Source organism: Phodopus roborovskii, unplaced genomic scaffold (genome assembly GCF_943737965.1).
Source record: "Phodopus roborovskii unplaced genomic scaffold, PHOROB, whole genome shotgun sequence".
Taxonomy (NCBI): Eukaryota; Metazoa; Chordata; class Mammalia; order Rodentia; family Cricetidae; genus Phodopus; species Phodopus roborovskii.
The window spans coordinates 9,249,131-9,273,396 of NW_026126480.1; the positions used below are offsets into that span (position 1 = coordinate 9,249,131).

A 24,266-nucleotide genomic window follows, 5' to 3' on the forward strand; every position below is an offset into this window, starting at 1 on the left:
TGATAAAAGTAAAAGATGGACTACTTACAAGTACGGGGGGAGGGGGGATGCTAAGGGAGACTGGGCCACAGGGAGGGGAGGCCTTAGGGAAAGAGCATAGTGAGTTGTGCAGAAAAGGTAGGCAGGGTTGGGTCCCTGGAGGAGACCAGATGAGGGAAACCTCAGCTTTGAGACCAGAAGGTATTTGAAGGTAGGAAGGCAGCCTCAGAAATGTGTGTTATCACCTTGAGTGAAATGAGGTTGTGGTTGATGGCACTGAACAAGGTTACAGGGTGCTTGGCTGGCTTTGTCCATGCTCCCAGCACCCTTTAAGACTCTTCAGTGGGGCTCCCGTGTGGCTAAGCTTTTGACTGGAGCTGAAGCTCATAGCAGGTCCAGGTATCATTGACCCCAGCAGCCACCCAAGTGCTGAGTTGAGTGTGCCAAGTGGGTGGAACTGGCTGCTACTTATTGAGACTGACTGAGGTGTTCAAGTCTAGTTAGTCCTGCTCTGGTTCCAACCTTTGGAAAGCTGAGCTGACTCAAAATTCCCAGACTCCTAGTGCTATATTTAATGTACCTACCAACCCATCCTCCCACCCCCAAATAGGAAAGCCAATTCCACTGAAATTAAAAAAAAAAAAAAAGTCCTTTGGCCTACCCATGGGTCAAAGTTCACCTTCCCTGGTGGCTGTCAAGAAATGAAACCCAAGAACGCTCATCACCTCTTAGCTAGCATAGCTCCCACAAGTACATGTCCTGCAGGGACACCTTCAGCTCCACCCTGTAAGGTTAAAGTTGAGTAGCAACAGTGATGAAAGGACATGGCATCTCCTTGAGACTTGCCAGTCTGTGACATGGGATGATCCTAGCTGATGCTCTGTTGTTGTAAGGAGAACCTGAAGGATCCTTTGAAGGACTGGGTCACTGGGGAGGGGCAGCACACAGAACATTAGCTAGTTGACGTCATCCCACCCTATCTGTATCTTGCTGATAGCTATAATTGACTCCATGAAAATCAGCTTCACTCCCATAACAGAAGCACAACCATTCTCAAGTTACTGGGACATGGGTTTGGGCCGTCTGTCTTCTACAAGCCCCGGCCATGGCTCCCTCCCCAAACCCAACATAGTTTTATAGGCTGTGAGGGGAAGTAGCTCTTCCTTTCCATTTGGGCCTTTGGCTGTAAGTGTGGGGAAGCAGGCTAACCTCAGAGGGCCATCTTCTGGGACTTGCCATATTCTGGGCCCTGGTGGTGATTTGTGCTGTCATGGTATCTGATGGTATGTGTTCTTGTGTAATCTGTTGGTTACTTGTGTCTTGAAACTTAGAATCATTTCCACACAGGATTGTCAGTATTCATTGGAAAGAGAAAATGAAGTAGAAGCAGCCTAGTCTTTCATTCGTGTCTTGTTGCCATTTAAGATTGACATTTAAATTCTTCAAATCATTGTTGGTGCCTAATCACTTAAGTTATTAATTTATTGTTTTCAAAAATTGTAACATGTATTTATCTTGTGAGGTCTGGGGGAGGGGTGGGAAATGTGTTCAAGTGAGTCATGTTTTTGTAGTGGTGACAAATGGTACAGGCCTGGAGCTTGCAGGTCCCTTTTTATTATGGTGTAGAAGAAGGACAATAAAGTCCTTTAGAAATGCAACCCAGAGTGGGCTGCTGGAGAGTGTCTTGGGGTGTGGAAACTTGCACTTGTCCCACCCTGGGCAGCCTTGGGACTGATGCTATCATACAGCCACCTCTGACAAACTCCTTTCAAGGCCATTTTATGAGTAAGCCCAGGAGCTGCTATGCCCAATTCTGTTCCATCCTGATGGGCTGTAACTGGGCACCTTTCCAGGCCAGGAAGTGGACTGAACCCTCTTCTCATACAGGATCTGACAAGAGTGGTAGTGCACACCTATAATCCCAGCACTCCAGATGCTGAAGTGGGGCAGGATGGTCAGTTTCCCTGACAGCTCCAGAGTCTGGCATTTGGACCAAAACCTCTACCACCGCCCTGAAACCCCTTGTCACAGCACCATTACGATCTCACAGCTGCTTTGCTCTTAAGAGGACGAGTAAGCATGGAAGGAGGGAACTTAGAGGTGCAGGCCAGTCCCAGACTCTCCCTGGATACTCACAGCTACCCATGTCCCTCTTCAGCTTCAAGATTAGGACTATTACCCGAGGAAAGAGCTGGATATTAGGACTGGAGAGATGGCTCAGCCATTTGGTTCCCAACACCCACTTTAGGTGGTTCACAAGGGCACCTCCAGTTCCAGGGGATCTGGTGCCCTCTGCTGGCCTCCTCACATACATGGTACATAGACACTCGAAGACACATTCATACAATAAAAAATAAATAAATCTTTTTTTAAAAAAAAGAGATAGATGGTTGACTCTGGAATGTTGGAAAACTGCTTCCCAACTTGTCCCAGCCCACGCCTTGTCTATCCAGGAACAGGCTATGATCCCTTCTCAGAGGCGGGAAAGAGGAAGGCAGTGATGGCAGATGTTTCAAGGCAGCTCAGAATTCTTGGAATCTGAAGTCATTGTTGGGTTTCTGTGTTCACTTGGCAAACCAGTCTGCTCCAAGGTATCCCATGAAGCATCCCCAGCCACACCCTTGCTCTCTCTGCCCTGGGAGGCTGCCAGCTGTGGACCCTCCAAGGCCAAGCACCAAGCACCTCCAGGACAGGAGCACATCCTCATCTTACCTACCAGGAGCCTAAGTTATTGTCAATACTGCTTAGACACAAGTGACCATCCCAGAGGACAGCAGACGCCACAGCTCAAGCTGGAAGAAGTGCATCCTGCACAGGCTTCAGAGAAGCGAGTTTTATTCCTATTTAAGAACACGGGTTTCTTCTCTCCACTGAGAAGGGGCTATAGTAGTAGTCTCAGGGCACAATGAGGTTGTGTGCATTACACAGTTCATACCCACCCAACCCTCACATTCTAGCAGAGGAGCCAAGCCAGCTAGCTTCCTCAAATGACAATGGCTTTCTGACAGACTGTTGTCTTCAGTAAAAATAAGGACTCTGGACCTTAACTGGACAGGGATGCAATGGCAGCATCTCAGGCACTGAGGCAGGCTAGGGAGGGTAAGGGAGGGGCAGGTAAGATTCTTACCTCTGAGCTGTGCTATGCTGCCTTCCACTACATGTCTCAGAAACACACAGCGGGTGAAGGCACCCACATACCTTGTTTTAGAAACCCCTTGAAGAAACAAGAGGTCAGGCAGAGGGAACCCAGTCCCCTTCTTGGTGCAAGGGCTTGACTTCAGCTGTGCTTTTTCTATCGAGGAAGAGCTGGGTGAAGGAACTAGAATGAAAGGAAGTGCTACTGGATGCAGGACACCAAACTGATGCCACCCTAGCTCCTGAGCTGGCTGGGCTTTCCAGGATTGGGCCTGCAGGGAGGCAAAGCCCAGAGTGGGCTCATCTAAGTTGCTCCCAGTTAGTCAGGACACTTGACTGTAACATCCCCGTAACATCTTAATAAGGTGGCTGCCTAAGGAGCCCTGAGTTCCAGCTTCTCTGTGCCCTTCAAGCTATAGACTGACATCTCAGATGGCCCCACTCATCCCCCTTGCCCTCAAAAGGACCTGCTTCACCTTGGTCTTGCCTCCACAGCTCCCTAAGACCCCAGATGGCAGAACTTTGCCTGGGCCCTGAGCCCCACCTGGCCCACTCTGAGGTTGGCTGTGACACCCCACAGGTCTGAGTTCCCATTAGAAGACTAGTCTGTGGAAGTCACCATTGCCACCTGCAGGGTTGCAGCCCCCTGGAGAGCCTTCATCTTCATCTTTGTCTTCATCGAAGCCCCTACCCCAGTGTGGAGGGGCAGGGAGTGTGGAGATATAAGCTGCCCTGCTCCGGGCCTCCTTCTCCTGCTCCTGGAAAGGGATGAAGACAGGAAGTGGGCTTAGCACAAGCCTGCCAGCACCTCCAGCCCACCAAACACACACACACACACACACTCACTCACTCACTTACTCACTCACACACACACACACAAGCCTGCCAGCACCTCCAGCCCACCAATCACACACCACACACACACTCACACACACTGTCCTCCACTGAGGAGCAGGATAGAAGACCACTTTTCCTCCCAGTGATCACTCAAGCCCCTTGAAAGAACTAGATGACTAACAAGTGCCTGGGACCTCAAGAAAACCTCCCCAGGCTTCCTGGCCTCTTATCCACTCACTCACTGCCTCTCTTGGGGTATGAGGTCCATCTTCTGCCCATGAGCAAGTTCTTTCCTGCTAAAATGAGATCAGCCTCTGTCAGACTTCACAGAGCCACATCTCCACCGCAGGGCCTGACAAATGTTAGCAGTAGACTAGTGCCTCATGCCCTCACATCCCTCACAAGGAAACGACAGCTCTAGGCGCAGGACCCACAGAGCCCTGGTGTGGCCACCCCATGGCTATTTTGATATTGCTCTCAACTCTGATAAGGGAGCCTGGGGCAGTGACGGAGAAGGACACTAGGACATGAAGATCACTGAAGAAGGGACTCCTCTGGGAGTCCCAGAAGCGGTCCCTGCCCATTAGTTCCACCACTCTCCCTTTGAGCATCATCAACGTGTGATATTATTCAGTGTGTATTCCTCTGAGGTTAAGGGGTGTGACTTTCCAGCCACCAACATATCCCTGCTAAGTGATGAGTGAGTGGATGGATTTAAAACTGAGGATAACTTGAACAGATAACCAGCCTATGTGGGTGGCTGTGCTGGGCCAAGTCCTCACCCAGGAGTGACATCAGGCGCCAGAGGGTCTACTGACCCTCGGCAGCAGACTTACCTGCAAGTAGAGAACATTATCTTTGGAAATGGCCTCCATCAGGTCCTTGTGGAGGGTGGGCTCTGCTCGGACTCTGGGAGAGCCAGGTTCAGCCTCGGGCCCCTCCCTGGGCCGCTGGCGGTAAAAGAGCACATAGGCAGTGTCCTTAGGGAAAAAGGAGGTGACATTGCTGACAGACTCGAAGGATGAGAAGGACACCCGGGTGTCATTGAACAGGTACCACTGGTTCTCAGGCTCAGGCCTGTCTGTGGATCCCAGGACAGGGGTCGGCCGGGCAGCACCCTCACGGGCGTAGCAGTAATAATGACCACTCTCTGAAGATACTCCAGAATGCACCACCACACTACAGAGGTCATAGGCCTGACCCTGACCCCCAGCCAGTGGCAGGCGCAGCAAGAGGGGGATGGTGACATCGTCCAGGATCTTGCGGCGCCGCATGGTACGCAGGTCAAAGGAGAAGCGCAATAGTGTAAGGATGAGGTAACGTGGACCCTGGCTCAGCTCCACCACCTTCTCTGCATCCTGCAGAGAGGCGCATGACTCACAGTAGTAGCGGTTCTCAGCTGTCAGCCTCTCAGGGGACAGGAAGTAGTTGACCAGGTCTAGTACAGAGCGGGAGCCCTCAGGGCCACATACCTGCTCCCTGGGCAGGATGGCAGCATCCCTGTGGGTCCCTGGTCCCAAGCTGTCCCCCTCCTTCTCCTTGCCGTTCTCGGCTTCCTTTTCCTTTTCATCTTCCTTCTCTTTCTCCTTCTCTTCCTCCTCCTCTTTCTCTTCTCCTCTTGCTCCTTCCTCCTCCTCTTGCTCCTCCTCTGCTGCCTCCTCCTTCCCAGCCTGCTCCCTCTCCACCTTTTCCTCCTGCCCACTCTGTCCACTGGTACCTATGATGCCCAGACCTTCTATATCTAGCCCAGTGCAGGGAGCATCCCCTGTGATACAGTGCTTCCTCTGTCTCTGTGCCCCTGGTGCTCTGGGAGCCAGGGTCAGCTCCTGGGCTCGCACATCCTCTGTTGGGAGCATCACCGAGCCCAGGCGGCGGTGACGGCACCGCTCAGGAGGAGGGAAGGCCAGAGAGAGGTCTGTAAAGGCCTCCTCCCTAGAGGAAACATTGAGGCAGTGGAGACAGCATATCCGAGTCACGATCTTGCCTCCAAACATTTTCTCCACAGATGTTGCATTGGAACTAGGGAGTTCTTCCGGTGGGGAGGGCAAGCTGGACTGCTTGAGCTTCTGACAGATCCTCGTCCCAGTTTTTTCCTCTTCATGAAGCCTAGAACAAGCAGGGAGACTGGGTGTGTGCACTGACAAGCAGGCCCATTTCCAGCACACTGTCCACCATACTTCAGACACATGTAAGAGCCTGGCAAGACAGTACTCATCCCTGTACAAAGTGGCACGCTAACATATTTGTATGTTGACATCCTCACCCAGCACACACCTACATAAAGATGGACCTACAGCTATGTGGTGAGGGTTAGCACGCTCAGGCAGCACAGTGACACACATGCACACACTAACAGGCCCCTCCCAGGCTTCACATGAAGGTCAGCATCTTTGAACATCTATGGTACACACCTTCCTCTGCCTTCCAGAAGAGCAGGGAAGTATTCCTACTTCCAAAAAGATTCAGCCCAGCTCAGAGGGACAAGCTGTCACCCCAAAATGTTCTCAGGACCCACAACTCCCTAACCACCAGCCTTTCTTACCGATCCAGTAGGTACTTCAGATACTCTGAACAGTCCTGCTGGGTTCCAGGGCTGAACCAAGGAGTCCAGGATGCAGAGAGGAAGTTCTCAGGAGAGATGGCTGGCCTCTAGGACAATGCAGGTGAAAGGTGGATCAGAGATCAAGCCACACGCCCAGCAGCAGGCAGCAAGCTATGTCTGAGGATCTAAGACTATGTTCCAAATATGTCAGCCTCCTAACCTCCAACCTTCCCTTTTCCAAGCTGGCTCTGAGCCACATCGCATCCCACAAGCCCACGTGGGGCATCTTCATCTTGGTGATAACTCTCTAGGAATCTACCCTGCCCTCACAAACCACATTAAGTCTCTCCAGGCCTTTGTTTATTATTTTCCCTGCTTAAAACACCCCCCACCCTTGCCAAAGAGTCCCCCAGAGTACAGAGGCCTCTTCCATGACCTTCCTAAAGCCCTGCCTCCACATCCATCATCACTAATGGCCCTGCCCCCTGTGTGCTGTCAGACCCCACCCAGCCTGTTCTGTTTCCCCTCCCACATCCCTGGCCATGGCTTTGGGTTGTGGAAGGACAGAGGTGGTGCTTGTTTTGTCCACTCGGGTCAGAGACCCAGGTAACTGAGGCGTTCACAATTAATTAGCAGATGAGGATTCATTAGTGCGTGGGACTGAACTCTGAAGGGAGGCTGGGGTGGCACAGCCCAGGAAGGGGCTCCAGGTGCACCCCTGCCATTAGGACACTGAATGGGCCTGGGAGTTTGCCTGTGAACTGATGCCGACAGGGGCTGGGGCTCAGCAGCTCAGTCCACAGAATGGAGCCAGGTGTGGGCAGGTCTTGGAGACATGACAAGTGTCAGTCAGAGCCTGGCATTGCCTCCCCTCCCTGCCTCAGCACCCAGCACGCACCTGACTGTGCTCCAGGAAGGCAAAGAGCCACTGCAGCTTGGTCATCAGGGGCTGTGAGTTGTTCTCAGTCAGGCGGAGCACACAATGTCGAAAGCTTCAAATGAAACAGGAGCCCAGGTAAGCCAAGGCTCAGGGAGCCACTACTCCCTTATACCAGGCCACCAAGAGCCTCTGGCATTTGCTCCAGATGAGGTCAAAGACCAGGGAGAAGACAGTGAACAACGTGGCCTGATGTGGCTGTGGTGGTAAATTCTGTATGGCCTTGGTATGAGAGCAAACGGGACAACAGGATGACCCTTGCCATCTCTTCCAGCTCTGATACCCCATGACTCCAGGACTCAAACATGTCAATTTTCAAAGGTGGGAACACTGGTGTGCCAGGGTCTCTGCTAACATCACCCCAGGCACTGGCACACTGCATAACTTACAAGGACTGCCATTCACTCCCAACCGTGGCCCTCCAACCCATCCCTACCGCCCCAACTCAGGACCCTGGCCCAGAACCACACTGAGCTAAGTCAGCCCCAGCCCTCAAACCAGGCAAGCTTCAACAGAGGACTTCCCCGACACAAGAGGACACGGCAGGGAGAGTAGCCCTCGGGGAGGTGTGTGATCCTGTGGGGTCAGGATGTCCTCCTGAGACCCACTGTCCCTGACATTGTCTCTCAGCAGCAGGTCAGTCCCACATGGCTCCATCCAGAGCCACTGCAGACAGTGGCACCTGGCTCTCCGTGGCGGGTCTCAGACAAGGTGAAGCGAAGGTGAGCTGCACAAAGGACTGTAAGATCTTAGTATCACATGACCACACACAGGTCAAGCAAGGGATTTTTCTGGAAAATCCTTTTGTTGTATTTTATAGAAGTAATGTATGTACATCTCAGAAATCTAAACACAGAGTTCACCCCTCAGGAGGCAGTGAGGACAGAAGCAGTCTAACACATCTTAAACACCAGTGCCTTCTGCAGCTTAAAGAAAACTACTTATGGCCAAAGGCATGCCAGAACCCCCAGAAGAGCGCTTCCTCACAGAGCCAAAGATAGAGCCCTGAAGGATTCAAGCAAGCCAAGAGCCACGGGTGACCAGGTGATGGACATTGCACTTTCTCAATGGTGGAAAAGGCGGTGTGGCAGCTACACTGCAATACCAGCACTTGGGAGGCTGAGGCAGGTTCAAAGCTTGCCTGGGCTACAGAGTAAGAATCTATCATGAAGGAGGGATGGGGGTGGGAGGAGAAAGGAGGGATAAAGGAGGGAGGGCTGAGAGAAGGAGAGGGAAACACAGGAAGCAATGCAGAATGGCACCTACTCAGAAGCCATGAATAAGGCCTGAAGGACACTGTTCACGTAGCATGTGTTGCCCAAGTTGATTAAGCCAATCTTGCCGGTGTCTGACTTGGCCATGAGCCGGGGATAGAAGCCAGCCAGTTCACTCTTCTGTGAGGTCCAGGCATCCTGCCCCAGCAGCTGCTTGATTCGGTCTTCATTGGGAATGTGGAGGTCCTGAGGAGGAACAGTTAACACCCATGGTAGCTTTAGAGCTAACTTCCTCCAGGAAATCTTCCTGCACTTGAACCCACTCCACCACTCCTTTACAAGCATACACTCAGAAGAGTCCAGAAAAGACATTTACACAGTCCCTGATGACAACTCACTATAGCATCTCATAGCCCTCATGTCATGTGGGCCTTCTCCTATGTGATCTTTCGGGTGACAAATCTGAAGGAGCAATCCCCATCTCAGAGACGAAAAAATCCAGGATTCAGCAGAACAAAGAACTGTGCAATCACAAACAGTAAGTGACAAACACATCTGCTCTGGGCAGAGCCCAGGGGTGACACTTTAATCCATGGCAACACCGGTCACCAGCCAGATCTAGTGGTGTCGAGACCTGGGCTCCAGCCCTAACTCACACTGGTGTGAGTGCCTGTCTGATTCAGTCTTGTGACCTCCCTATGCCTCAGTTTCTTTAGCTGCCAAGAGAAGACACCCTTCCTTCCATCGACCTGGCACTTACGCTGTCACAATGATGACCCCACTCTGCCTCCTAGCTTGAGATTACAGAGATTTCAGACAAATCAGTCACCCCCAGCACTGGTCCTGCAACAGTGGTAAGAGGGTCTGAGGGCTCTCAGGTGGTCCTTTGTCACAGGCCCAAGACTCAACATGCCTCCCCCCCCCATCATTTGTCACACTCAATGGTTATACCAAGAGGCTGTCTGGTACCAGTCCTGCTGACATCAGAGACAAAAACATGTGAGAACAGCACACTGCTACCCAGTGGATGTCAAGGCATTCCCAACCATTCTGCTAACTGTAGTCACCTGCCCTAGTTAGGTTACTATTGCTGCCATCAAACACCATGACCAAAAGCCACCTGGGGAGGAAAGGGTTATTTGGCTTCCGCTTCTACTTCCATATCATAGTCCACCATTGAAGGAAGCCAGCACAGGAACTCAAGCAGGCCAGGAACCTGGAGGCCAGAGCGGATGAAGAGGCCATAGAGGGGTGCTACTTACTGGCTTGCTCAGTCCAGGGATGGCCCCACCCACAGTGAGCTGGGCCCTCCCACATCAATCACTAAGAAAATGCCCTACAGGCTTAGCTACAGCAGGATCAAAGACATTTTCCCTTTTGAGGCTCCCTTCTCTCTGATGACTCTAGCATGTTGTCTTAGTCAGTGCTCTATTGCTTTAAAGAGACACCATGACCATGGCAACTCTTATAAAGGAAAACATTTAACTGGGGCTGGCTTAAGTTGCAGAGGTTTAGTCCATTATCATGTTGGGAAATATGGCGGCATGCAGACAGACATGGTGCTGGAGAAGGAGCTGCGAATTCTACACCTTGATCCACAGACAGCATCGGGAGAGACTGCTATACTGGGTGTGGCTTGAGCATATATGAGACCTCAAAGCTCGCCTTCATAGTGACATACCTACTCCAACAAGGTCATACCCCCTAATAGTGCCAATCACTATGGGCCAAGCATTCAAACACATGGTCTATGAGGGTCATGCCTATTAAAACCACCACACTTATCAAGTTGACATAAAATGAGCCAGCACATCCTTCCAGCTCCTAAACACAAAGTCAGAGGCAACAGAGCTTTACACCAGCTTAGTGCCTGAGCCCCAACACCAGCACACATTCTAGCTATGGCAGCAGACTTTGACCACATTGTGCCCAACACTCTTGCTTGATCCTTTCCCAGTATCATTTATCAGGTACACCAGTCACCTCTCACAGAAAAGAAAAAGCTGCCTGTCATCACAGCCACTTGGGTAGTTGTTGAAGGAAGACTACAAGTTCAAAGCCAGTCTAGGCAACTCATATCTACTTAACAAAGAGTGACTCTGCCTAGATTCAAGGCCTTTCTGATGTCCCCTGCATACCACTGACATATTACCAAACTAGACCCACCTTCCCCAGCTGTGTGCCCTTTCCACGAATTACCTGAAGTGTCCTCTTTGTTCCAGACACTAATGGTCAGGATCAAACTCCTATCTTCCACTGTACCAAGATTTCCAGGAAGCTCCCCACCACCCACCACCCACCACCTACCACCCGTTTTAACTGCACATGGCCTGGAAGAGAAGCTAGCGTACATAGGTTAGGAAAGACTGGGGAGGGCTCTGCCTAAAAGGCCACAGGGCAGCCCTCATCCCTGCTGGGCAAAGGCTTTCCAGGTGGAGCCTACAGGGGGTGGGGGACCACCCATACCCTGTAAGTAGCCCCTCTCCTATGCTCTGTAAAGAAGCTTATAAACTCTTTGGGAACTCAGTTTCCTCTTCCCTTGGGGCTCTCTGGAGACTCCCTCTTACTCCCTTGCAGGATGGTTCTGTACTTTAAGAGATGTCTGCTGTGGGCTGGAGAGATGACTCGGCAGTTAAAAGTACTGGCTGCTCCTGCAAGGGCTGAATTCAGTCCCACAGGCTCAGGAGGAGGTGGCTCACAACTACCTGTCACTCCAGCTCCAGGGGATCTGATGCCCTCTTCTGGACCCTTAATATATGTACACACACACTCTCTCTCTCTCTCTCTCACACACACACACACACACACACACACACACACACACACACACACACACAATAAAAGTAAGTCCTTTTTAAAAGCTGCCCAGATGTTTTGTAGACGAGTGTTCTGGGCATCGGGGCTGAACTGTGAGCATGACATCAGAGGCTCTGAAAGAGGCTTTTGCCCCCACTTGGACCCTATCCCTGCATCAATGGTCCTTACATTAGACTTCCTATAAGATCTGTTACCCCAATGGGCTTCAAAAGCTCTTCCAGGAAGACATCTTGCTTTGTGCCTAGGTCCCCACACCCCAACCTCAGCTTGGCTGAGAGCAGGACACCAACCTAGTCCTATTAGCCAGATGTCACTCCTGCTCTGTAGTGCTCGGGACACACAGTGACAAACAATGCTGGTGCTGCAGGAGCCACCAAAAGGCCCTGCTGAAACCCAGGGAAGGAGGGATTTGCAGAGAGACTAGTGCACACGAGAAAATGACCCCAGTGGGAGCAGAGGAGACCTCCAGAGGTGATAGAAACAGCAGGGGTTCAGGTGATGGGGGCTGCAACCAAGTCATGGTATAACCTCAAAGAAGGCCCAAACTGGTCCATTCATCAAAGAGACTGTCCGCTCACCTTAATGGCTTCCATGACAGGCTCATATAGGTCTGGGAAGCCTGGAAACCGAAACACCATGCAGTGCACCAGCTCTGCCAGCTGCTCCAGGCAGCTGGTCCCAGAGTTCGAGTCCTCCTTGACCAGAGAGGCCACCATGGGAGGAATGTGAGGGAGGAGCTACAAGAGAAAAGGAAGGTTAGCTGAGGAGGCCAGCTGTTCAGCCTCACCCAACCAACTTGCCCTAAGGACCACAGGCCTTAGCAGCCACAGGCTTCTCCCCCCAGCAGCAGATGCTCAGGCCATGCCAGCCACCTGGGTGAGCAGAGCAGCACAAGTACCTAGTTTGTGTTATATGACTGGGGGAGGAGCTAGTGGAGCTGGAGATGGTACCCGGCCCGGGGCCTTGCGTATGCCAGGCAAGAGTGCTACCACTAAACTACACCCCCTGGCCCAGACAGGCTGTGTAACCTATCAGGATTTTGTGGTGGGTACAGAAGGTAGTGTCCGAATCAGGTCCCTCTCAGTCCAAAGCCCATTCAGTTCCCCAATGTGAGGGAGTTTCAATTTTCAAACCCCTTAGGGTATTACATCCCAATGTCATAATGGGTAGCTAGGCCACAGGAACACAGGGCCTGGAGTAGAAAGCCAGGGTTTATATATGGCAGGCTGTAGACACAGATCACCTCATTCCTCTCCTACCAACCTGGGAGTTTATCCCATTCTAGATTTACGTCACCACAGTGACACTTGGTTCCCACCCTCGTTCTGAGCTTTTTTCTCATTTCAGCAAACTGAAAAGTGCAAAGTTACTGCCCTATCCAGAAGCCGTGAAAACTAAGGCTCTATCGTGAGCATCTCAGAGAAGGAACCCCTCCCTCCCTGAAGACCCAAAGAGACCCTGGAGGACAAGAAGAGGCACCTGAGCTAGAGGCTCGGCCAACAGTTGCTGTGGGTGACAACGTGAAGGAGGGACATAGGCTTGGGAGTCTTCCCTATCCACCTACTGTCTGGGGCCAGTGACTTCTTCACGCTCTCCCCAGTGCCATCCATCTCAAGAAGGAAGGCCTGTCTGGGATCTAGGTAAGTGAGCATTTGGAGCACCTGACCCTGAAAACCTGAGGCTGTCACCACGCCCGGCTGTGTCGTTCTACAGTGTGCCCATGGGAGTCACACATCCTCTGGCTTCCGTTTCCCATCTCTGCAACAGAGCCTTGAGCCTCCTGTGCAGAGATCCAGAGCTTTGCTCCAAAAGCCCTGACTCCCAGCAGAAAAACCATGTTAGGTCTCGGGCAGGTCAGAGAGCAGCAGGGCCCTTACCAGGTGGAAGGCTTCATGGGAGTGCTGGAAAGTCAGGAGCATGTACTTGAGGACAGACAGGGCAGCTCCCCGAACGATGGGGTACAGTAGCTTAGAGAAGACCTGAAAAACAGTTCATGTCAGGGGTCCCCAGACCTGAGTTACCCAAAGCCAAGTGTGGCCACAGTGGCCCCTGGAAGGGGTGAGGAGACACAGTAGAATGGGAACAGCAGGCTGGCAACAGAGCAAGAACACAGATGCGCCTCAGGGCTGGATGGAGCAATACGTGGTGAGATGGGCAGCCAGCGGTAAGTGAGTGACAGGAGGGCACACACATGCCCTGGAATGAGTGGTCAGAGTAATGGAGCTGGAATCTGAGGCCCAGAGAGGAGCAGTGAATTAGCCCCGTCACATGGTGAGCTTGGTTGGGACCCTAGTACCCTGCATCCCACACCTGCACTGCTCCCAGAAGAGACCAGCGGGAAAGGCCACAAGCCCAGGTTCGGACAGGGGCCACCAACCTTCTCAATTTTGGCGAGCGAAACCTCGATCAAGATGCTGAACTTCTTAACGGCTGCCAGGCCCTTCAGAAGGGCAATGATCCACTTGTCAATGTTCTTCCCCAGGGGCCAGGACACCCAGTCGATCATCCTGGTGAGGGGAGTGACAGTGACACAGGGACAAGGGAAGCCCAAAAGCCAGAGTAAGGGCAGCCCAGAGACTGGCCACAAAGTCCTGACTCACACCTGCACTTGGGCCTTGAGGACAAACAGAACACTCCTGGAAAATGCAAATGGGCCCAAAGACACACCCAGTCCACCGGGCTCACAGTCCTCCAGTGGGCAGCCAGACCCCTTCACCCAATGTTCCCAAACACAGGGGTGGGAAAGGACTTCCAGGTTAGCCTGGGGCTGAGAACTCTGGCTCCATCAAGCCCCTGTTGGAGACCAGGGCAAACCACTTCCTCTCTCTGAGCCTGGACTTCATCTGTAAATGGAGACAAAACCCCTCCTGAGAATTATCACATTAAGCGAGCAGTAGCTAACCCTGCAGTACCTGTGTGCTGGATTGAGCATGGTGTGTGGTGGGTGCCCAGGAAGATAGCACCATTCTCATTACTCAGATACTGAACTGACTCTGCCATGTGGTGGCTCACTTTAGCCTAATCCTCACCCATTCTTTGATGGCCCCAATGATGACCACTTTAGAGCTGAGGAAACTGAAACAAAGCCACACAGTTGAGAGGCCTAGGGCAGGATTGGCTCTTGGGAGACATGTTCCTCCAGCTATACTTACCCACCCCCTCTCTGCCCACACCCTTACCCACCTCTCCTGCCTACACCCTACCCACTCTTCCTCCTGCCACACCCTTACCCACCCCCTCCTGCCTATAGCTTTACCCACTAAAGACAAGGAATCCAGTGGATTCCTATGGAGATGGCTCTGTGTATGGGCACAGAAGAACAGCAGAGGGAGGCATGCCAGGTAGATGGGGGCATGCCAGGGAGATGGGGGCATGCCAGGGAGATGGGGGCATGCCAGGGAGATGGGGGCATGCCAGGGAGATGGGGGCATGCCAGGGAGATGGGGGCATGCCAGGGAGATGGGGGCATGCCAGGGAGATGGGATCTGCACAGGCAAAGGCCTGAAGAGAGGAATGCAGGCAGCCTATCAGGGGTCGCAAGGCAGGCAGGTTAACCTAGTTCACTGGGTGACAACATTCAAATGAGGGGGGAATGTACACAGATTTGGTGAGTTGAAAAACACCCAAACTCTGTTTATGGTCTTTTCCAGACTCAATAAAGCACACCAAAAACTTCTTTCACATGTGTCTGTGTGTGTGCTCTCTCACACCTACAGAATGGATCTAATGCACAGCAGGTGACCTACCCTATTATTACAAATCTTAAGGGTCTCTTCCACCCAGCCTGAAGCTGACTGGCCATCGAACCCCAGATGTGCCCATCCCTTCCTCAACACTAAAGTCACTTGTATGCATGGCCATGCCAGGTGGTGGGGATTTGAGCTCAGATCCTCAGGAGCACACACTCTTAGCCGCTGAGCCATCCTCTCAGCCCCTATTTTTACTTCTCATACTACCACATACTTCTACTTTTCATAGAGAGGGAAACTGAGGCTGAGGGTTCAGAGTCACAAATTAGTACCTAGTCTGGTGATATCACTGGGACAGGATTGTGTCCTTTACATCCAACTCAAGGCCAAGCAGAGGAGGACTGTAGAACTCACAGATGAGTTAACAGGTATGAGAGCCTGGACTCTGACCATGGATAGCCTGAGTCCCTATTCAGAGTCAAGAGCTTCAGAGAAAAGTGAGGGAAAAGCCCACCCCCTACCCAACCTCAGCACCCACCTGCTAATGGCAGTCAGCATCTGGGAGTCTGTCACACTGTCATCATTGCTGAGGTTCCGAACCACACCATCCATGAGTTCCAGTGGGAGGTGCTGGACCACACTGGCCAAGGCGCTGGACGGCGGCTCCTCCTCTGGAACAGGGCTAGACTGAGCTCTCCATGCCCTCATACTACCTCTACTTAGGCTAGGCCTCTGCAAATAACACATGGGGCCACCTCCCCTCCCCCTACAGCACCAAAGTCTCTGATTCCATTGTTACACATTCATTCAAAAACCGTATATTGGCATATGCTGACACTAAGAGGAAGCACTAAGTCCCAAATGGGCATGTAAAGAGAAGGCCTTCAGAAGAATTAATACTGGAGCTAGTCTTGGAAGGAAAGGACATTCCAGGTGCAGCGACACAAAGGTGGAGATGTGAGAAGGCACATTTAATGCCAAACTCTTGTGCAAATGAATAGGAGACAGATCCCGGTACACGGGCTAGCCTTGGCTCTTCCCTCCTTCTGCCTGCACAACCCTACGACCAGGGAAATCACAGCTCTGTCATCCACCCTGGAATCTAAAATCCACTGCTGGCTGGCAACTGGAGTTCAGGGGCTGGAGAAGTGGCTCAGTGTTTAAGAACTCTTGCTGTTCTTGCAGAAGATGGAGTTCAGGTCCCAGCATCCACATGGTGGCTCACAACCGTCCTTAACTTCAGTTCCAGGGATCAGTGCCCTATTCTGACCTCAGTGGGTACCAGGCGCGCGCGCACACACACACACACACACACACACACACACACACACACACAGTGCACAAACATACACACTCATACACATGAAATAAAAATAAATCTATTTTTAAAGGAGAGATTCTGAGTATAGGTATTGCCTGCAATCTCCCCTGCTTACTTCCAGATGCTAATGGCTCCAGACTGAACCTTCCTGACCCAAAGCCCAGGAACCCACTATTCTGCCCTCCCAAACTGATTTCATCCTCTGTCCCACGTGGGCAGCTCCACCCACAGCAAATGCCCAAGGTAGGCTTGCTCACTAAAAATGAGCATCTCAGTCCACAGTGTGCAACCCTCACCACAGTCAGTCCTAGTTCCCGCCCCAGCCCGGGCTGCACACGCACCTGTACAGGAGATGACAGCAAACAGCTCCTTGAGGCAGGGGAGGATGGCTGCGGGCTGCGCGCGCCACAGCTGCGCCAGGAGTCCGCTAACCTGCTGGGCCTGCTCCAGGAACTCCACGGCACCCTCCTCGCCCTCTGCTGGGCACCGGAAGCGGCCAAGGCAGCGCACCAGCTGCTGGCAGAAGAGCAGGCGGTGTGCGCCGTCGGGTACGCAGCGCGGGTGACGCGCCAGCAGCCGGGCGACCTGCGCGCAGGTGGCGGGCCCGGGACGCTCGCACACGGTGCGCAGCACCTCGCGCCGCAGCAGCGCGAACACCTCATCGGCCGCCGGCCCATCCTGCAGCAGCTGCAGCCCCAGCTGCACGCAGGCCAGCGCGCGCGCCCCCGGGGGCCCCGCACCGCCTTGCAGCAGGCGCAGCACGCGGCGCGCACTGAAGAACTCGGCAAAGACGTCGGGGTGGTGGCGACCCGCCACATGCAGCAGCTGGCAGCCCACACGACGCGGCAGCTCGTCCGCGCCACCCACGTAGAGGCGCGCGCCCAGGGCCAGCAGCGCCAGGCACTGCTCGCGTTCCAGGGGCTGCCGGGCAGCCTCCAACACACGCCGCACCAGCCCTTGTTTCACGCTTGCAGGGTACGACGAAGTCACCACGGCCTCCAGGATCTTGTCCATGGCGGCCACAGGCTGCTGGGGGCAGGGAGCACTCTGACACACACCAAGTCCAGATCCCTGGGTGCTGAGGCTGGAGGAGGGCCTCGGTTCTCTGTAAAATGGAACACACACGAGTATCTTTATCGCAAAGAAGCAGATCAGAACAGCACCTGCCCAGCTCTGGCTGCTGGGCGACTTCTCTTTGCCTCTCTGGTGACTACAGACACTCCTGAAACAGGTGAGTGCTGTCTCTTAAGAGGTCGCAGTAAGTAGACTTGGGTAATCTACACAAGGCGGGGGCCTGGGTCTCGCCCAAGACCCTTTTCTCAGATCACCTACAAGTTCGCAAACTTCTCATCTTGGTGAGTGCCAGGCACCGGGCAAACTTCTCTCCCTGAAAGCCTAGAACACCTGTACAAGGTCCTGTGGTGGGTGGTATTATCAATCTGATAGGTTCTAGAATCACCTGCCAGACGCGCTTCTGGGCACACCAGTGAGGGATTTCTGGTCACCTGTGGGGGATTATCTTGATTGGCCTGAGATGGAAGAGCCACCCACCATTCTCTGGGTTGGGATCCCCAACTGCATAAGGAGGAGAAAGGGACCTGAGCACAGGTGCTGGTTGTTCTCGTCTTCCTGTGTGTGGAAGCAGCCACCAGCTGCTTCAAGCTCTGCCACCTTGACCGCCACACCCTGATGTGTTCAGCTGGGAGCCACAAGAAATCCTTTCTCCCTCACGCTGCTTTTGTATTTTACCACAGCAACTGGGACACACTAGGATAAGCCTGTTCCCCTCTCACAGCTGCCACCACTTAATGCTAGCGTCATCCCAATGCCCTCCCTGACCCTCCACCCAGCCCGGAGCCACAACCTTTCACTCCCAGGACCCTGCTGCTTCTCCAGCCTCAGCCCCTGCTCTTTGTCCACTGTGTTCCCACTGCCACATGTATTCGCCCCCTCCTCTCCTTTCTCGGTGTGGTTGAATGAGAATGGCCCCCACAGGTTCCCGTTGGAATAGTTAGTCCCCACAGAAAGAACAGTTTAGGAAGAAGTAGGAGGTGTGTTCTTGTTGGGGGTGTTTACAAGGGGGTGGGCTTTGAGGTTTCAAAAGTTAACTTTTTCTATCTCCTAAACAAGATGTGAGCTCTCAAATGTTCCTGGCTCCATGCCTTTGCTCACCCATCATGGACCTGAACCCTCTGAAACCGTAAGTCCAAATTAAATACTTTCTTTTGTAAGTAGCCTTGATAGTGGTGTTTTATCGGAACAACAGAAAAGTAACTAAGACACTTGCTGGCACTCCAAGAAAGCTTCACCTGTCCTTCCTACTTACTTCAGACCTCCTAGTTAAACACTCAGAGCATCCTGCCTGGATCTTCTATAGCATTTGGATGGTGGCAGCCTCCCCACCAACCAGCATGGTTCCTGAAGTCAAGTGTTATATATCAGCCTCCCCAGCAGCTAGCACATGATCTAGCACAGTAGGCATGTGTTGGGTGAGTGAGGTTCTTACTGCCTTCTGGCCTAAGAGCCCTGAACCTGGGCTGTTCCTTGAAAACCTCCACACTGACCCATTCTGACTCCAGAGTCTCGGGCTGATTTTCATAGCTACAGCTGGGTCACTTCTTATCTAGTTAGAACCTAAGAGAAGGCAAGGCCCCTTCTCTGCATAATTCTACTGTAGCAAAACCCAACGAGTAGTAGGTGCTTCATTTACTGACTCCACAAAAACTACTGAAGCTTCACACTGCAGCTGGGTGAAGACGGACAGTGGGACAGGAAACAAGATTCAGAACCTGAGCTGTTCTGGAACCAGCTACACACCAGACTCTATTGAGACGCACACTGCAGTGTCCTACCTCTGAACTGTGCCTGCCTGTAGTACTGCATGTCTCTTTCCAGGGGCCCCTTTGTTGAAGTTTGTCTCAGGATGTGAGCTCCCTGGGACAGGGACCAAGCGTAACTTCTCGGTGGCTGACATCTCCCACACCAAGTTAGAATGGAAGTTAGAGTCATCGGAGCTCAGTGACTGGAGGGTCACACAGTCCAGATCAGTGGCCCCCAAATGATAGCCTGGCTGCCTCAGAGACAGCAGGGCCTTAGCACAAGCGCTCTTAGTACCTCACTGTGACGTTTCATTTGTTTGATAGTCACGCACCCTGGCAAACACACAAACATTAGGCTAAGCTGTATTGCTTAGGTGGCTTTTCCATTGCGCCACTTGCTTCCGCTTTTTGCATTTTTTTCTATTGTTTGAAATGTTTGTTGTTTTGAGACAGTGTCTCATGTGACTTGAGGCTGGTTTAAAACTCACTAAATAGCCATAGTTGGTCTTTATCTTCCTGCTTCCTCTTCTCAGGTGCTCAGATCACAGGCATGAATTACCATGCCTGGCTTCTTGGGGGGGGGGGGTGTTTGTTTAGTTTGTTTTGTTTTCAAATGGGTTTTACTCTGCGTCCCAGGGGAACCTGGGTCTCACTGCACCCTCCCTCAGCCTCTTTAAGGTTATGATTATAGGTGTGAACACACCAGAGCTGGCTTTCACTGTTCTCTTTAAATAAGATTTCATTTTGGAAAAAAAAGTCAAATGCCTGAGGCCTAGCACAGGTCTCCTCAATTAGACAGTGGGAGGGTGGTAGGTGAGACTCCAACTTTACTCTGAGAGAGGCTTATCTGGCATACAGGCTGGTTACCAACAAGATTACTCTGCCCCTTGAACCTCCCACTGATTTGAATGGGCTATGAAAATGAACAAGACGACCTTGCACAATGCTGAGGAAATTATCAAGGGGCATCAATTCTCACTGCCTTGGAAGCAAAGTCTCGGGTCCTTAAGGAGATGCAAGCCTAGTGGTGGAAGCAGATGTGTTTATAGAGAGTAACTGGCAGTGCAAAACACAATCCTTAGGCCTTTAAAGACTAGCCTCTAGGATGGGTGTGTGGTTAATTAATAGAACCTAGTATGTAGAATGCCAAGGGTTGGATCCCCAGAATGGCACTCCCACCACCACCACCACCCTGCCACCCTGGGCCCTCTTTCTTGGGCAGGGCATAGAACACCCCCTGCTGTGTAGACTAGTGGGTGGGCCATGCTTTTTAACCCAGGCTGCCAAGAATGCCCAGCATGCTTGCTGCTAAGAAGACACCTTAATCAATGAGATTTTGGCATCTAGTATAGAGGGTGAGGGCATAGGGCAGGCACAAATGGAATTCTGGAGCCAGAGAAGGTTCTAGAAGATGATTTAAAAAGTCAAAGTAGAAATGGAGCCCTGCACTGTGTGACCCTGAGTAAGGCAAATATATGGGCTGCTTTTCTCGTTTTAAAAATGGGGGTAAATGGCATTAGATTAAACCACAGAAACCGAATGATCAAACACCTGAAATTCCCTGCTTGTTTACCTGACATCAGGTGGGCTGCATTTGGCAGCTGGGAGCCCAGACTGTCAGTACCACCTGGAATTCCAATCGCCAAAGCCAGCCTCCTTCGGTCTTTGGCCTCTCCACAAAGCACAGGCCCTGCTACCTGCTCTACCGCCTACGCGAGCAGTTGGGTCAGCTGTCACCATGGTTACCAGTAAACCCAGTCCATGATATCTTGGATGCATTCATGCAAAAGAGCCTCAGAGGTTTTGACTTCACCTGACTCCAATCACAGGCCGGAAAAGGAGGGCAGGAGTAGGGAGTGGAGGGGACACATTTCCAGGACACAGCAGAACCAGCTGTCATTCTTTCCCTCCCAGAAGAAGCTGTAAGCCACCTCTCTCGGAGGAGGAGGCTGGGTTACCCAGCAGGGACAGCTTGTCCACACAGACTCTGAGTCTAGCTAGATCCACACCAAGTGCAGCAGCCCTCCTCCCTTACCAGAGCCTGCATCCAGAGGCAGATCCAAGGCTTCCACTCAGATCCACAGCTTGCCTAGGGCAACCTCCTTCTACCACCTCAGCTTTCTCAATGGGAATAGGAAGTGTTCTACATCCTCCATTCCTGGGGTCAGGCCAGTGTTTTAAACAAATAAATAATTATTTTTTAAAAAAAAGATGGCGACTTGGGCATCATGAGTCTCTTTTTGGTCCTCTGTCATGGAGGGAACACACACAAGAATTCCCTCAAGTCAACTATTTCCACTCTCCCCCAACATCAGCCCCTCTTTATTTAATGCCTGAACTAGGACAGTAGTTTTCTAACCCTCATTCCCTCATTTGATCTATCCTCCAATAAAGGCACAAATCCTTTTAGCCAGACAGGGCCTCCATGGTGGCCTTGGTTATGGAGTAAGTGGCTCCTTCACCTCTCAGCCTCTGAGACCCAAATGGAAGATGATTGGCCACTTACTTCTTGGCTTTTCCCAGCCAGAGCTGATGCCCTTTCCCAAGCCCTGAGCTTTGTGCCCTTGCCCTGCTAGCCTCCCAACCTAGGTGTCCAGGCACATTCTGTTCATATGCTCCAGGGCACCTGGGAGAAGCCACACCTCTCCCAGAAGGCCCTGAGTCTTCATGGATAACCCTTGCATTTTAGTGTTGACAGTTCCCTGCTTCTGCTCAGGAGGGGGACATGGCTTTTCTCTATTACCACCTTGGGGGGGGGGGAGGCTACGGAGAAAGAGAAAGAAACTGAGACTTCTATTGATCAGCTCAGCCTTCAGCACCTCCTTGGCCTCTCTCTGGCCCCATCAGCAATGCCATCACATTAGCCTCATCTCTGAAAACTTCCTCTCGCCTGGCTACTCAGAACATCAAGGCCACTAGCCCCCTCCGACAAAGCCCACACTGGAGAGCCTGTCACTGGGGCTCTCTGTGTGACATGACACTGATATGGGACATAGATGGGAATCTGAGAAGGGCTTGTGTTTTGTTTTGTTTTTTGTTTTTTTCCTGGTGTCCTCTCCATGGGAAAGGGCTTGCCTCTTCTCTCCTGGCTAGTTCTGACTCATCCTGCAATGCCCAGCTTGCAGGCCCTTCCTTGTCCCTCCACAGAGCTAGTCTCTGAGCTCTGGCTCCCAGGCCTTCTTGGCTCCTTCATCCTTTGCAGTCTAACTGGCTCCAGCACTCCCTCTCACCCACCTGGCTAGGGTCTGATGCTGTAGGAAGTAGACCAGTCCTCTTCTGTACACAGGGCCCAGGATGGGACTGTACCCAAGTTCAGAGGTGGCCATGAAGGTGTGCCTAGCTATTGATGAGAGACATGTGACAGCAACATGAGATAAAATCAAGGATGTGACCAGAAAAGTAGCTTCCAGAGACAGGCTTAACCTTGAGGACAGTCCCTGCCTGGGCCTGATCTCTAATGTCCACAACCCTTGGACAGCTGTGAGAGACCCCACAGAGGCCACTAGACTAGACTAGAAAGAGACCTTAGCCATTCCAGGAATGACCCACAGGAGCCAGACAGAAAAGCAGAATAAAATCCCTGTTCCTGGCTAGCCCCTTGGTCAGCTGTTCCTCAAAAGGGGGAGGGAGGATATGCAGGTCCCTGCCCTGCACTAGGGATGGGGAAATCCATCTTCTCTTGGTCCCTAGCATTCACACCCCACACCTAAACTCCCATGGGTGCCAGGGCTTCTTGGGGGCGTCTTTTGTCCCTCGGGTCTCTGAGCTGGAGAATTTCAGATTTTTAACTTAGTGTCTGACCAAGGCAACCCCAGATAGCACCCTTCCCTCTAAGAGGCCTTGTCTGGGTCCTGGAAAGAAAGGATCAAGGGTTTTGTTGGGGACAGGCAAATGCCCTGTTCCTGGAGAGGAATGAGACTAAGGGAAGATGACAGAAGCATTGTTCCATCTCTGCCATTGGCCACACTCACCCCTGCCTACAAAACTAGCCCTCACTAACCTCTGCTGACCCAGCAGCCCCCACTCCCAGCCCAGACTTTCTAGAAGGGAGGACACGAGCTTAAGCTTCGGTTCTCCAATCTGCTAGGGTTGTCAAGGGTCCCAGATTCTGGGACGCTAAGACGGCCAGCCTCTGGATCCTAGGTTTGCACTCCCTTTCTTATGCCACAGCACCCCTGCCCAGCCCAGATTGGGACTGGGGTTTCTCCGCAAAAAGACTGCGAGGCTTCGTGGTACTAGGTGTGTGTGTTCTCAGTACTGGGGGGCGGGGAGGCTGGACCACCTCTATACTCAGTTGATATCGATGGTTAAGGCTCAGAGAGGGGCAGTACTAGCCCAAGGTCACACAGCAAGGCCCAGAAGAACCTAGACCTCCCACCTTCCAATCAGAAGCTCTCAGAACCCTGCGGGTAAGTATGGGGCCCTCGAAAATCAAGGTGAAGACATTGCCCCCACTCTCGCTGCCACCATCACTCACACCCAGGGCCCTCTTACCTCCTGGACTTCAGTGGGCCTTACCTCAGAACCCACTCCTGGGCGGGGCGCTAGGGCCAGGCTGGACGAGGCTGGGCTAGGCTAGGTCAGGGCGGGTCCTCCGCTCCCCTACAGAGGGGTCCGAGACCTCAGGGATGCTACTGCCACAGTGATGACCAACTCCACCCACCCCGCTCCGCATAGCCCTAGACGGACCTGGGCAGTGAAACTCTGCTGCGCGGTCGCCAGGCTGCGGGACGGAGCAAGGGGGAGGGAGGGGGAGGTGCGGGAAACGGGGCGGAGCCAGAGCGGGGGCTACTTCGCGAGCTGCCTGTCGGGCCGCGTCCCCTTTAAGGCCAGCTGGCTCGAGAGCCGGCGGGGCGGGCCAGTAGCGGGCTGGCTCTCTGCGTTGCCTCCTGGGAGGTGAAGTCCACGCGCCCCGCGCAGCACAGCGAGAATCCACGAGGAGACTACAAGTCCCGGCGGCCAGCGCGCGGCCCGGG

The 24,266-nt window shown here is 52.6% G+C and overlaps 1 protein-coding gene across 2 annotated transcripts; it reads right to left on the reverse strand.

Moving 5' to 3' along the window:
• Positions 1-2,797: 2,797 nt before the first annotated feature.
• Positions 2,798-24,109, reverse strand: Usp35 (ubiquitin specific peptidase 35). Of its 2 annotated transcripts, XM_051192267.1 has the most exons (12): positions 23,980-24,109; positions 23,809-23,892; positions 16,813-17,576; positions 15,689-15,821; positions 13,839-13,968; positions 13,339-13,440; positions 12,040-12,198; positions 8,697-8,890; positions 7,392-7,485; positions 6,494-6,600; positions 4,788-6,057; positions 2,798-3,872 (listed from the first exon to the last, which is right to left on the reverse strand). In XM_051192267.1, exons 3-12 carry the CDS (start codon positions 17,483-17,485, stop codon positions 3,708-3,710), a joined length of 3,027 nt encoding a protein of 1,008 aa, XP_051048224.1. In that variant the 5' UTR covers positions 17,486-17,576; positions 23,809-23,892; positions 23,980-24,109; the 3' UTR covers positions 2,798-3,707. The 2 variants fall into 2 exon arrangements, with proteins under 2 accessions (XP_051048224.1, XP_051048223.1); XM_051192266.1 differs by having other exon boundaries at positions 23,809-24,050.
• Between the last annotated feature and the right edge of the window lie 157 nt (positions 24,110-24,266).